Source organism: Amphiura filiformis, chromosome 17, assembly GCF_039555335.1.
Source record: "Amphiura filiformis chromosome 17, Afil_fr2py, whole genome shotgun sequence".
Taxonomy (NCBI): Eukaryota; Metazoa; Echinodermata; class Ophiuroidea; order Amphilepidida; family Amphiuridae; genus Amphiura; species Amphiura filiformis.
In genome coordinates this window covers 35,391,267-35,405,149 of record NC_092644.1, presented here as the reverse complement: position 1 = coordinate 35,405,149, position 13,883 = coordinate 35,391,267, and the positions used below count along the sequence as shown (strand labels likewise).

Below are 13,883 nucleotides of genomic sequence, written 5' to 3'. Positions count from 1 at the left end.
GAAATGGAATTATTTGACCTGGCATTTGCTAGATCCTAGTCTAACTGGTCTGTAACGTTTGTACCTGATCACGGGTGTCATCGATGATGGTTTCCCATTGCATTCTGGGATATTAAGGTGTAGAGAGTGGGTGGTTGTCTGCCTCTGGCTTTTGACCTTCAATTCTGGATTTCAGGGCTTGTTTTCTGTATCTTCTATTAAGACCCCCAATATCCGTCTTAGCTTAGCAAGACGTCTCAATCTTTACTAGATCTGGTGTCTGCATTTTCTTACCAGTGCCATGGTTCCCCAAGACATTGGATGAGTTGAACCCCTGCCTGGGTCGAGGGTTGTATTCAGAGTTGGAGCCAAGTCACCCTGTAAGTATGCAACCTTTATATATACACATTATTTTATATCACACCCCTGTTGCGAATAGGAGGAATGTAACAGGTTTTTTAAATTTTTTATTGTCATGTCTACTACATAACAGGGCATCACAAATTTCCATTTACAAACTTTTTTGGACAGAATTTTAGCTCCTTATGTAAGCAAGGTATTGCAACTTGAGAATATATTACCATTACTAACTTGCTCAGTAGGTCTATCAGCACGCTGATGTTTAAATCCCAAAGTTATACTTGGTTGCGAAGTTACAAACTTTATATTTCCATTTTTTAGATATCTCAATTTTGTTATAGGCGACTTTGGTGTAACAGGATCTTGATTGTGTCACATTTCGTTTTAATGAAATACTGATAATTTCATTATGTTTTACTACTTGATAGGGTTACAATGATCCAGTGTATCAAGAACGAAGGAAAGCTTGTGCAGAAATTGCTTTAAATTACACATTGTAAGTACCCATATTAAATCTAAGCACAAGTTAAAACTTTCACAGCTTCCTTTATAACAGTTTAATGTATTTCAATGGTTTCCATAGAGTACATTTATAGATTAATGATTGGTGAAATCTGACTTTTGATTCATGTCTTCGAGCTACAATTTGTAACTTGTAGACAAAGAAAAACTGGGCTTTCTTGTAAGATTTTTGTAAAACCAACATAAACTGAGCTCAAAAAGAAACTTATAATTTTTCACAAGGTCATATCTTGAAATCCTGTCCATCAAATTGAACCAAAATTAAATACACACAGATTTACTTCAATACTCTACTCTTAACACATGTCAGTAACCAAGCAGTTATCCAACTGACACAACAGCAAAATGCACTGACATGGGACAGCTTCCTGGACCACATTCACAGCCCAGCCCAGTTTCATGAAAAAAGTGTATGAAAAGCAGAAAGCAGCACTGTGTTATCATCTGTGCAAGGATCTTGTGTGCATTCTCACAGATTTTTTGTCCTGGTTGCCAAATGTTGGGCTGTGAAAGTGAAGGAAGTCCAGGAAGCTGTCCCATGTTTGCTGTTGTGTCAGTTGGACAACTGCTTGGTTACTGACATGTGTTTTGAGTAGAGTATTAAGGTAATCCTGTGTGTAATTTTGGTTCATCTTGATTGACAGTATTTTAAGATATGACCTTATGATTCACAAATTGTAAAAAATTATAAGTTTCTTTTTGAGCTCAGTTTATGAATTTGATTGCATGTTTTACTAGCAATGCCCTACATTTCTTTTGTTAAACAGTCAAGATTAATAGGTAAATTTTCACAGTGACCTCGCTATTCAAGTCTTTGTTATTTTGAATTGGAATAGTATTTTTGGCCGCTGTTTCGATAGAAATTCGTTCATGGCAAAATTATGCAACCTTAATTTCTTCACAATATTATCAAAATGTAATTTCAAAAATATTTACCTACGGAAAAAAATATCTATCTACGGAAACTCTTGTTATAACATTATTAACTTATTTTGCATCCAAGGAGAAATTCTATCTATTCAAATACATTAGAAGACCACCCGCTGTGCTCGGGGTCACATTCCATAATGCTAATATGTCTGCGCCCATGGGTGTCACGTGTCCAGAAATTTTTCCCGTGTAAATTTTCCTATTAATCTTGACTGTTATACCTGCCAGGAAATTTGCAGTGGATGCATATAATTTGCCACAATTACAAAAAAAATACCTGGATTATTTGTGATCTGATCCACTCATATGTGACCATCCTCCACAACTGAGCCCGAATGTCGCCAGTGCCACTATTGAGGTATGCTCCATTGAACTTAACAATAAACAATAGGAAACAAAGGATTTATTGACTGTTTTATTGATTTTTCACTACTTAAATGTCAAGTACTATAGACATGATATACATAATTTTAAAGCTAATTTCAAGCAGAATATTTTGGTTGATTATCTCAAAAATGATGATTGGCGACTTCAGGGCTCAGTTGTGCTGAGGGGTCACATATCGTCGTCCGTATTCCATAGTGGCGTATAGTGGGGCACCTCGAATAAACAACTTTTCGAGAAAATCTGGTTTGAAGAAATGCCAATTTAAAATCGAGTTGTGTAAATCAGACATTCATTATATTTTGTAAATGATGTCAAATTTCTGTAGTAAACTAAATAGATTTTATTGTTATATATTTTTCAAAAGAAATAAATACATACTATTGCCGCAAACTGACAATAAAACTATACGTCACTATGGAAAACGAACAAAACGCAATACCCTAACCTTACGTTAACCATACGCCACCTCGATCGCCGTGTAATCCCTATGGCGTTACTTTTCGTTGTTCGTATTCCATAGTGGCGTATAGGTCCGATACGCGACGCCACTATGACATCTGATGTTTTTCATTTTTGCCGATATTTCATAATTATAAAATGTGTATAAAAAGTGGCGTATGGTCGATACGCCACTATGGAATACAAAAAATGTCACTTTGTAACTATACGCCACATTTAATTAGCTAATTATGACTGATGAGACTTAGAAAAAATGAAAGAGAACATCATTAAAAACATATGTGCCAATTTTCAAAAAAATGACCAAAAAATCACTATACGCCACTATGGAATACAGCCGACGATATGTGGTTTTTTAGGCAATTTGAAAGTATTCAATGGCAACTTAAACTTCAGGTGAATTGTTCGGAGTGGGTCCATTCCAAATTTCAGACAAAGTTAGTTGTCAGACCAGACTGTTGACCTGATTTCCGGAAGTGTCATCCAATGTTTTGTAATTCTGACACAAATTGATTGATCAGGTATAATGCAAGCACAGTCAATGAAATTACCAAAATTAAATGAAAACTAAATCACACACTTGAATTAAACTATGCTGTTGTGAAACTGTGAAAATAAATCATCTTTTACATCATTTTTTGGGCATAAGTCACACAAACCAATTCAAACTGCAATTCTCCCCCAATGCAATGTCCATTTTCACAGTGTGCTATAACATCTGCCTCTTTGTGCTATCCTTTGTGTTATCATGCCTAAACTCTTTCTTGGTAGATGTAGGCGGCATGTCACTTGTAGGAACTTGGATTTGGAGCAGGTCCCTGTACCTCTCCACGATCTCAAGTGGTGGGTAACTTTCAAGTGAAGCCTTTATTGATTATGACCGATGACTTCAGAGTGTTTAATCAAATTCAAGGCTGTTGCATAGTTTATCAAACTCCAAAAGGGTAGAACACCTTTAGTAGTAGATGTATCCATTTTGGTGTATGAGAAAATCAGGACAGGTCTTGAATTATTTCTAAGACTGATCTAGTCTGTGTTATTACAAAGAAGTCCAAGGCATGAAGGTAGGACCTTTGCTAGGAACTCTGCGATATATTCAATGGACCATTTAGCCCTTCAGTCTGAAAATCCACAGGTACAGTCCTCATACATTCTTAGAGGCCCAACCTCAAATTAATGTTAGAATGGTCCACATTTTGTGACACTTTTTAAGACTTCAGACTTGTAAGTAAACCACAGGTAATGCCACTAGTAATAGCATTGTATTTGTTGTGCTGGCTTTGGTGAACACTTTCAAAAGCCATGTGGGTTGTCTTTGATAATAGGGCCACCACGTCCCAAAAAGCATCATTTCATTTTACAGCAGCATCTTCGGCAGGTTCATAGTAATTTTTTGTGATAGAAATAGATATATAATTATGAATAGCTTTATTTTATCATGGTAAACACATGTTTAAAGGTCCGTAACCCGATCGACAACATCATCCCCCCGATTTTTTTCATTGACCATGAGTTTTTGGTATCACACAATAGATAATATTTTTCTCATTACTATCCTGAAATTTGACACTCACGGTTGATGTATTTCCGGAGAATTCATGCAAAACATGCTCAATTACAGGCTACCAGTTGCATACCACTTCGGACTTCTGGGCAGGCATTATTACATGTATGAATGAAATCGTAATATTCAGTCTCCTCAACAGCTAGTTTGGTTTCGCGTCATTCACATTGTATGAAAAGAGCGAACCGCCGCAGCTGCTGAGGAGACTTCAGATCGACAACGAAACTATAAAGTTTTAAAACTTCCAACGTATTGGGAGCTGCCTCCGTGGCGCAGTTGGTTAGCGCATCATATTTTTGTACGAGAGGTCCCCAGTTCAAAATCGGGTAGTGAGAAGTTTCTTTTCTGCCCCTTTTTTTGAACCCGAACTTTTTTACATTCATTTGAAATGTACATATTGCAAGGGGAAATTGGGGTTTCTTTTTTAAAAAAAACCACCAAAATTTTCCGTTCAATAGGCCTACGGGCATTTCCACTTCCAGCATCATGTGTCATCACAGCATTTCAGTTTGCTTTGCTATATTGAGCTCCATTGCCATTATGCCATAATTTATACACAAAAATCTATCATGAACGATATACAGACGAACATGAGGAACTGGTTGTGGGGGAAATATCACCAGTGCAACTGCAACCACACACGCACGGCACGGCACATGACGAACGTAATTGTGGCACATGTTGTTGCTTGCCTTCCCAGAATGCAATTCACGCATACCAAGTATTGGATTGCAAATTTTGCTATTTATTCACGTTTACGCAGAAAAATCTCTCGTTTTTTCACAAAGCTGCACAAAGGGGACAATATTTGATATTATATGTAATTTTAAAGACAATCCATATCCAAAACCAATAGGGTTACCCCCCTTTAACATCTAGTAATATTTTTCTTCCACATATCTATGAATATAAACATGAACATGTAACATTTAGAATTTTCCACCCCTTGCTTTGTTACCTTACCAATCCACCGTTTCATATGTGACCGTCCACCACAAACTAGCCATGAAGTTGCCCCCTGGTCAATTTTGTTTTATTTTGTGTTTAGAAAATATATATCATAAGCTTTAAAATGGTATATACAGTTTGTTGAACTTTGCTCCTCCAACAAAATGGTACCTTATTTCAGTTCTACATGTGTTTCTTTTTCCACATTGCTGGTAATAAATATCAAACAGTCATAATTGGCAGTCATTTCAAATCATGCCCAAGTCAAGAAGGTTCAGGAATGTCCGCTCATTGTTAATTGTTGGTTATACATACCTAGACAAAATACAATGCTTTGTAGCTCACCACATTAACAGGATTTAGCCAAAGCAAACAAAGACTAGAGCAATTTAAGAATTCTATAGACATAGGTAGAAGCTTATTATCCTCTTCAACAATAGGATTATTAATTGGTTTAAAAGGTGTTTGACTGGCACTAGCCAAATGAGATACATGTAGCACCAACTCGGAAGTAACTATTGAATACGACCTTCATGCACATTTTACACTGTAACTCAGAATACAACTTTTGCCGACTTTACGGCTCATTCGTGGTGTACGGTCACATTAAGCATCATTAATTAAGAGCTGATGCACTCTTCTAACTTTTGACTCTGCTAGCCTCTTACTCTGTTTCTCTAACCATGCTTATGTACTTTATAACCTCTTGAACCCTAAGTTCCACTGCTTACCCTGGCACACCTTCATTCCATTTTGCGGACCTTGGAAGTGTACTAAGTGGTATAGGTCCCACATCTCGAAAACAGTGATGATTTCATTAAGTATGCTCCAGGTATGTTAGATTAATTTTGTTAGTTTATTTTTATGTTGTTTTAAAATGTTTAAATTATAGTGGAATTCCACTTTTGTGTAACCATACCAGGGGCGCTCGATTTGCTCACGGGAACACATTTCAAAAATCTTTGTTTGACATGTTTGAGAGCCTAATACAACCTGATTTACTATGTGTACTGTACATTTCAGAGCTGCTCAAGGGCCATCCAACATTGGTCCACAGGCAACCTAAAGAGAACTCATGAATTAGACCAATAATAGTGTACACATTTATATGATATGATCAAGGAGAATGTGTCACATGTCGACCCTAGTCAAAAATGAGTTTTACAGAAGTTTTTAAAGAGGACATAGAGCTTTCAGAAACTGAAAACCCCGGTTGATTCGACCTTTCTTTACAAAGTTGGTTGCATCTGAAAATCAATATTCCTGATATCAGACTCGTATTGTTGTTTATTAGTGGCAAACCTATTCCAACCATTGAGTACACACAAGAGGAAACTGAGACATGGAGAGCTATTATTACCAATCTCAAGAAGCATCATCCAACCAATGCCTGCAAAGAATTCAATGAAATCTTCCCTGATCTGTGTAAGGAGTGTGATGTTAGGGATGACAACATTCCGCAGATGGAAGATGTATCAAATTTCATCAAAAGTAAGTATTGCAAAATACCTTTTGGTTTTCTGAATTTCTTTTTTTTATTAATATCTCATTTAACCTGGGTAAATCATTTAGTGTTGAAACACTGCTCTCCTATGATGTCTATAGTGGCCAGGTGTATGAACAGCTAGGCATTACCCTGAGCAGAAGCTGCAGAATTGGCTGTGAGGTCTTTGTTGCCACCTACATCTGCCCCACAATTCAAATGCAGTAATGGAGAGAGCAGGTAATTGAATATGATGTTTCCTCCACAGGGGATTGAACCGGGGACCTCTCACACCAGAGTCAACAACCTTAACCACTGGACCATGCTACAGTGTCAATGTGAAACACAATATTTTGTCAATGTATGTCAGAACCATTGAATTATCAAGTGTCATTCATTTCACTGAGGGGAGAGTTATTGTGTACTTCTTGGTTGTTTTGCCATTCACTTGACACACTTCAATAATATTGAATGAACACAATGTGCTACTAGATGAGTGTATACTGTGTTCACGAGTCCATGCTTCTGCTGTGTCCCAAAACTTCCCTGCGTTGCCATGGTTGAGTTATGCGAACCTGGGCATTCATCTTGTTGTGCAGTTGAATTTCCACGCATATTCTTAGTTATGACCAAAAATGACTTATAGCTTAGTATTTATAGCTGCTATATAGGGGTTAAAAGTAAGCATGTTGCTCATGGGGGTCGATGATAAGTGAGGGGCGTGTTAGCAAACTCAAAAATGGCGAAAATAGCCCAAGGGTACGGTAAAGGAAGTTTGTACAAGTTGAGCGCTCTCTGTACGCACAGGTGAACAATGTTGCCAAGTCTGAACACTCTATCAGCGTCAGCTGAATTCAAACATGCTCAGAAGGCTGAGGCACAGAACCTTCCAATCAGGAGTTCGATAATCTAAGGATGTGATTGTCTTTAGGTCTGCTTCATTGTCATAATGGTGTGTCTCTATTCATTATTTTGTTTAAGAGAGAACAGGTTTCCGTTTACGCCCTGTATCAGCCCTGCTGTCATCACGTGACTTCCTCTCAGCTTTGGCATTCCGAGTCTTCCCTGCCACACAGTACCTGAGACATAGCTCAAGTCCATTCTACACACCAGAACCGTAAGTGATTTCAATTGACATTCATGCCGTACAATTTTATATTTGTATAAATTACATTTTCATCAAAAATGCACAAAGAACATAAAATTATATGACACAAATATACATTCAGTATTTTGCATATTTTGTGTTATTTGTGCCTATTTTCCATTTTTTTAAACTGAAATTTAAGTTTGAGTTTGAATTCTTGTAGTATTGAGCTGTTGGATAAGGCGATAGAAACAAATTAGTTCGATCTTTCGATCGATCATTGGTGCTTGGTCGATTCTTATTATTTATGAAATCAATTAATTTACTATTGTTATTTGCAATAAAATAGTAATATGTACCTGTACTGATAATGACCAATATAAATTTAGCTTAATTCTGATTAATTAGTTGATAGTTTATTAATAACAAGCATCAAAGCAGCATCGACGGTCGATCCAAAGATCGAACAAATTTGTTTTTGGTGCCTAAAAGAAACTAACCTCACCTTTTCATGTAACAATGGGTTCAAGACCCGGGGCACTCACCTTAAAATTTGGTAGGGGTGTGTGGCAAAGCGCTGAACTTTTATGTTCTTCTTCTGCTTTGTTTTTTGTTTTGAGCGCTTCGTTCTAAATGTATATAGCAGCACTATATAAACTAGAAGGCTATATATTTGTACACAAATACGGCTATACCCGCATGTTATCGGTGTACCCAAACTTACAGTCCTTATTTGCTGAGGACTTAAAATAAAGAAATTGTATGTGTAAAAAGTGAAAGTCCAAGTCACAAGCTTTAATTGAATGTAGGTTGCACTGTCGTAGCACTTAAAATAAAGAAATTGTAAAAAGTCCCCTCCCAGGGGAGTCGTCTCTCTTACTCTCCATAGGTTGCTGTTGTCAGTCTCTCTTACTCACAGTGAGGCTATGCAATATAAATCAGGGGAAACTATTCCGGAGGGAGTATGTAAATTAAATGGAACAGCCATTTCAGAGGGAGTATATAAATTAAACGGAACAGCCTTTTTGGGGGCCATTTCAGAGGGAGTATGTAAATTAAATGGAACAGCCAATGGGTATGTAATTTAACTGGAACAGCCTTAACGCTTCACGCTGGTATTTCCAATTATGATATAATACGATCTGTCTGTTTAGTCCTACGTGTGTGGGGTGGATGGGTGTGTGGGTGTTAGTACCAATATAATTCTCAGGTGCTATCTGTGTACAAATTCTGAGCCCGGAAGCTGCTTTCTTTGATGAGAAACGGCCCGCCCTTTGTTTTAACATTTGGGGCCCTGGGGCCCATAATTTTTTACTTATGAGGCCCATGTACATAATTATGTTGAAGTATAATTTTCTAGTGCTATCAGTAGACTCAAGCTGGCCACTGTAGCTACTTTATTTACTGAGTAACTGCCGGCCATATGTTTCAGCGTTTGGGGCCCTGGGGCCAATATTATGTGATATATGGGGCTCATGTACATATAACAATGTAGTTCTCATGTGCAATCTGTGTACAAACTCTGAGCCATAAAGCTGCTTAAATGATGAGAAACGGCCGGCCCTTTGTTTTAACATTTGGGGCCCTGGGGCCCATAATATTTGACTTATGAGGCCCATGTACATAATTATGTTGAAGTATGATTCTCAAGTGCTATCAGTAGACTCAAGCTGGGCATTGTAGCTGCTTTATTTACTGAGTAACGGCCGGCCCTATCGCCCTTTGTTTTAACATTTGGGGCCCTGGGGCCCATAATTGTTTACTTATGAGGCCCATGTACATAATTATGTTGAAGTATAATTTTCTAGTGCTATCAGTAGACTCAAGCTGGCCACTGTAGCTACTTTATTTACTGAGTAACGGCCGGCCCTATGTTTTAGCGTTTGGGGCCCTGGGGCCAATATTATGTGATATATGGGGCTCATGTACATATAACAATGTAGTTCTCATGTGCAATCTGTGTACAAACTCTGAGCCATAAAGCTGCTTTATATGATGAGAAACGGCCGGCCCTTTGTTTTAACATTTGGGGCCCTGGGGCCCATAATATTTGACTTATGAGGCCCATGTACATAATTATGTTGAAGTATGATTCTCAAGTGCTATCAGTAGACTCAAGCTGGGCATTGTAGCTGCTTTATTTACTGAGTAACGGCCGGCCCTATGTTTTAGCGTTTGGGGCCCTGGGGCCCATATTATGTGACATATGGGGATTATATATACATATGACATTATAATACTTAAGACCTATCTGTGTACCACATCTGAACCCTGTAGCTACTTTATTTGCTGAGAAACGGCCGGCCCTTTGTTTTAACATTTGGGCCCCTGGGGCCCCCAGCCTTGTACATATGGGGCCAAAATGGGCAAAAGGCACATCTACAACCTAGGGCCCATACATATGCCACATATGAGCCCTAGTGAACTTGTACTTTTAGAGCTAGGCTTGTCAATCTGTTGCACCATATTTTAACATTTGGGCCCCTGGGGCCCATAATATATAACATACGGGGCTCTTGTATATTTGTAAATATAGAGTACCCCTAGGGCTATCAGTGTACCAACTCAGGGCCCTGAGGCTGCTTTATTTGATGAGAAATGGTGTGCTTTGTATTTTCACATTTGGGCCCCTGGGGCCCGTGACCTTTGACCTCTGGGGCCAAGATGGGCAAAAGGCACTTCTACGGGGTAGGGCCAATAAGTGTACCACATATGGGCTCCAGGGCCTTTGTAGTTTTAGCGCTAGCCTTGACAGAATGATGTGTTTGATGGAGGAGAAGAAGAAACCACAGGATAACAATATACCCGTCCATGCTTCGCATGCGGGTATAACTAGAAGGCTATATATTTGTACACAAATACGGCTATACCCGCATGTTATCGGTGTACCCAAACTTACAGTCCTTATTTGCTGAGGACTTAAAATAAAGAAATTGCATGTGTAAAAAGTGAAAGTCCAAGTCACAAGCTTTAATTGAATGTAGGTTGCACTGTCGTAGCACTTAAAATAAAGAAATTGCATGTGTAAAAAGTGAAAGTCCAAGTCACAAGCTTTAATTGAATGTAGGTTGCACTGTCGTAGCACTTAAAATAAAGAAATTGTAAAAAGTCCCCTCCCAGGGGAGTCGTCTCTCTTACTCTCCATAGGTTGCTGTTGTCAGTCTCTCTTACTCACAGTGAGGCTATGCAATGAGATTCAGGAGAAACTATTCCAGAGGGAGTATGTAAATTAAATGGAACAGCCATTTCAGAGGGAGTATGTAAATTAAACGGAACAGCCTTTTTGGGGCCATTTCAGAGGGAGTATGTAAATTAAATGGAACAGCCAATGGGTATGTAATTTAACTGGAACAGCCATAACGCTTCACGCTGGTATTTCCAATTATGATATAATACGATATGTCTGTTTAGTCCTACGTGTGTGGGTGGATGGGTGTGTGGGTGTTAGTAACAATATAATTCTCAGGTGCTATCTGTGTACAAATTCTGAGCCCGGAAGCTGCGGTCTTTGATGAGAAACGGCCCGCCCTTTGTTTTAACATTTGGGGCCCTGGTGCCCATAATATTTAACTTATGAGGCCCATGTACATAATTATGTTGAAGTATAATTTTCTAGTGCTATCAGTAGACTCAAGCTGGCCACTGTAGCTACTTTATTTACTGAGTAACGGCCGGCCCTATGTTTTAGCGTTTGGGGCCCTGGGGCCAATATTATGTGATATATGGGGCTCATATGTACATATAACAATGTAGTTCTCAGGTGCAATCTGTGTACAAACTCTGAGCCATAAAGCTGCTTTATATGATGAGAAACGGCCGGCCCTTTGTTTTAACAGTTGGGGCCCTGGGGCCCAATATATATAACTTATGGGGCTCATGTACATATGTTGAAGTATGATTCTCAAGTGCTATCAGTAGACTGAAGCTGGGCATTGTAACTGCTTTGTTTACTGAGTAACTGCCGGCCCTATGTTTTAGCGTTTGGGGCCCTGGGGCCCATATTATGTGACATATGGGGATTATATATACATATGACAATATAATACTAAAGACCTATCTGTGTACCACATCTGAACCCTGTAGCTACTTTATTTGTTGAGAAAGCGGCCGGCCCTTTGTTTTTTAACATTTGGGCCACTGGGGCCCCCAGCCTTGTACATCTGGGGCCAAAATGGGCAAAAGGCACATCTACAACCTAGGGCCCATACATATGCCACATATGAGCCCTAGTGAACTTGTACTTTTAGAGCTAGGCTTGTCAATCTGTTGCACCATATTTTAACATTTGGGCCCCTGGGGCCCATAATATATAACATATGTAAATTTGTAAATATAGAGTACCCCTAGGGCTATCAGTGTACCAACTCAGGGCCCTGAGGCTGCTTCATTTGATGAGAAATGGCGTGCTTTGTATTTTCACATTTGGGCCCCTGGGGCCCGTGACCTTTGACCTCTGGGGCCAAGATGGGCAAAAGGCACTTTGACGAGGTAGGGCCCATAAGTGTACCACATATGGGCCCCAGGGCCTTTGTAGTTTTAGCGCTAGCCTTGACAGAATGATGTGTTTGATGGAGAAGGAGAAGGAGGAGAAGAAGGAGAAGAAACCACAGGATAACAATATACCCGTCCATGCTTCGCATGCGGGTATAATATTTAAAATGTATGTATGTATGGGAACCAAGAACTGATTTTTGGATAAAATTGGGGCTGAAATTTCAAGGTTTTAGGGGTCTATTGAACTAAAATTAGGCCAAATTATAGGATGTTTAGCTAAAAAAAAATCAAATTTTCCCAAATTTGAGCTATTGAGAGTTTTCAAAGAACTGTAGCATACCCGTACCTCCTTTACAAGTGTGTGTCCCTCCCCCGGTAAAAGGACTTGTGATGTATATCAATTGTTAGTATAATCTCCCTGTTGGCTGATGTGATTGTAAATAATACTTTATCCTTCAAGAATTGAATTGTTTTCTAAGTGAATTTACGAAAGAAATTGGCCAAATTATATGAGAGTCGAAGACATGGAAACATGGTAAAGTTTTACCAATGACATCTGAATAAAAAGTGGTATTATTGTTACTAAAGGAACAATATCATATTTGTTTACTAGAAACATAGAATTGAATTAACAGTGGTTTGTGTCTGTAAATGGTATCAAGACTAAGCATGTTTGTTTGTTGCTTCCTGTCTAGTGATTTGTGTCATGAGCTATTGGGACATGCAGCATTGTTAGCTAATCCAGACTTTGCTGAGTTCTCACAGGTGAGTTTCCCGATCATATATACTTCTTTTCACCTCATTATTGGCAATGACATTTAGTACTTTTGGCAGGTGCATTGCTTGCCAACACACTGCCCTTGTATGTATGTGTATACGCTATACAAGATTAGGTTAGCGCACACAATTCAAGGCTGACCAGACCAATACGTACCTAAGTCACTACCAAACTTGAGGTGAAACAAAGTATAGTAACAAAATAATTAGTGATCATCCACCACAAATGGGCTGTAATGTTGGCATTTTCACTTTCTGAGATATGAGACGGGCAAATTCTCCTCATTACCCTGTTGCTTGGTTGCAAGGTAGTACAAAAAACAGTAAAAGAGTTGAGAAAACCTTTGTTTTTTGTTTGGTTTCTGAGAAGTTCAATGGACCATATTCTCAAAACAAGCTCTGCCGACATTAGAGCCCATTCTTGGTTAATGACGGCAAATTATTATTATTATTTTTTTCAGGAAAATAATTTCAGGGGTGCAGCAGACTTTTAGTAATAGTTACAAACTATTCTAATGAAGATCGGGCATTAACTGTAAAAGTGCCAGATTTATCAGGGGCTGTACTTGATATGAACTGTTCACTCTGATCTAAAAATTGTAACTTACCAGTGCAAGTAAATCGAGCAGGTAATTTCCCTGCCCAATGGCAAAGTTACCACCACTTGTATAATTATGAGGAAAAGTGTTAAGTTAATTACAGCCCTGGATTTATCTATACAGTGTTTTGCTTCCTTATTGTTTGCAAAATTGTGTTGTATGCATCATGTCATGTGTACCTATGCACACAAAAACTTCATTTAGTAATCAGCAAGCATCAAAAGTGTGGCATCACTGTCTGCTGAAAGGTAAAGACACTATAGTGTGTCTCATCTCAAGCCGAGAGCAGCGCCA

At 38.7% G+C, this 13,883-nt stretch overlaps 1 protein-coding gene across 1 annotated transcript in view; it reads left to right on the top strand.

Annotated features, from left to right (window-relative positions):
• Window positions 1–13,883, top strand: part of LOC140137695 (phenylalanine-4-hydroxylase-like) — a 94,183-nt gene that overhangs the window by 16,031 nt on the left and 64,269 nt on the right. The window contains exons 5-9 of the mRNA XM_072159450.1: window positions 277–359; window positions 768–835; window positions 6,444–6,640; window positions 7,614–7,749; window positions 12,909–12,978. Of these exons, the coding sequence (XP_072015551.1) occupies window positions 277–359; window positions 768–835; window positions 6,444–6,640; window positions 7,614–7,749; window positions 12,909–12,978 (554 nt within the window). The remainder of the gene's footprint in view (window positions 1–276; window positions 360–767; window positions 836–6,443; window positions 6,641–7,613; window positions 7,750–12,908; window positions 12,979–13,883) is intronic.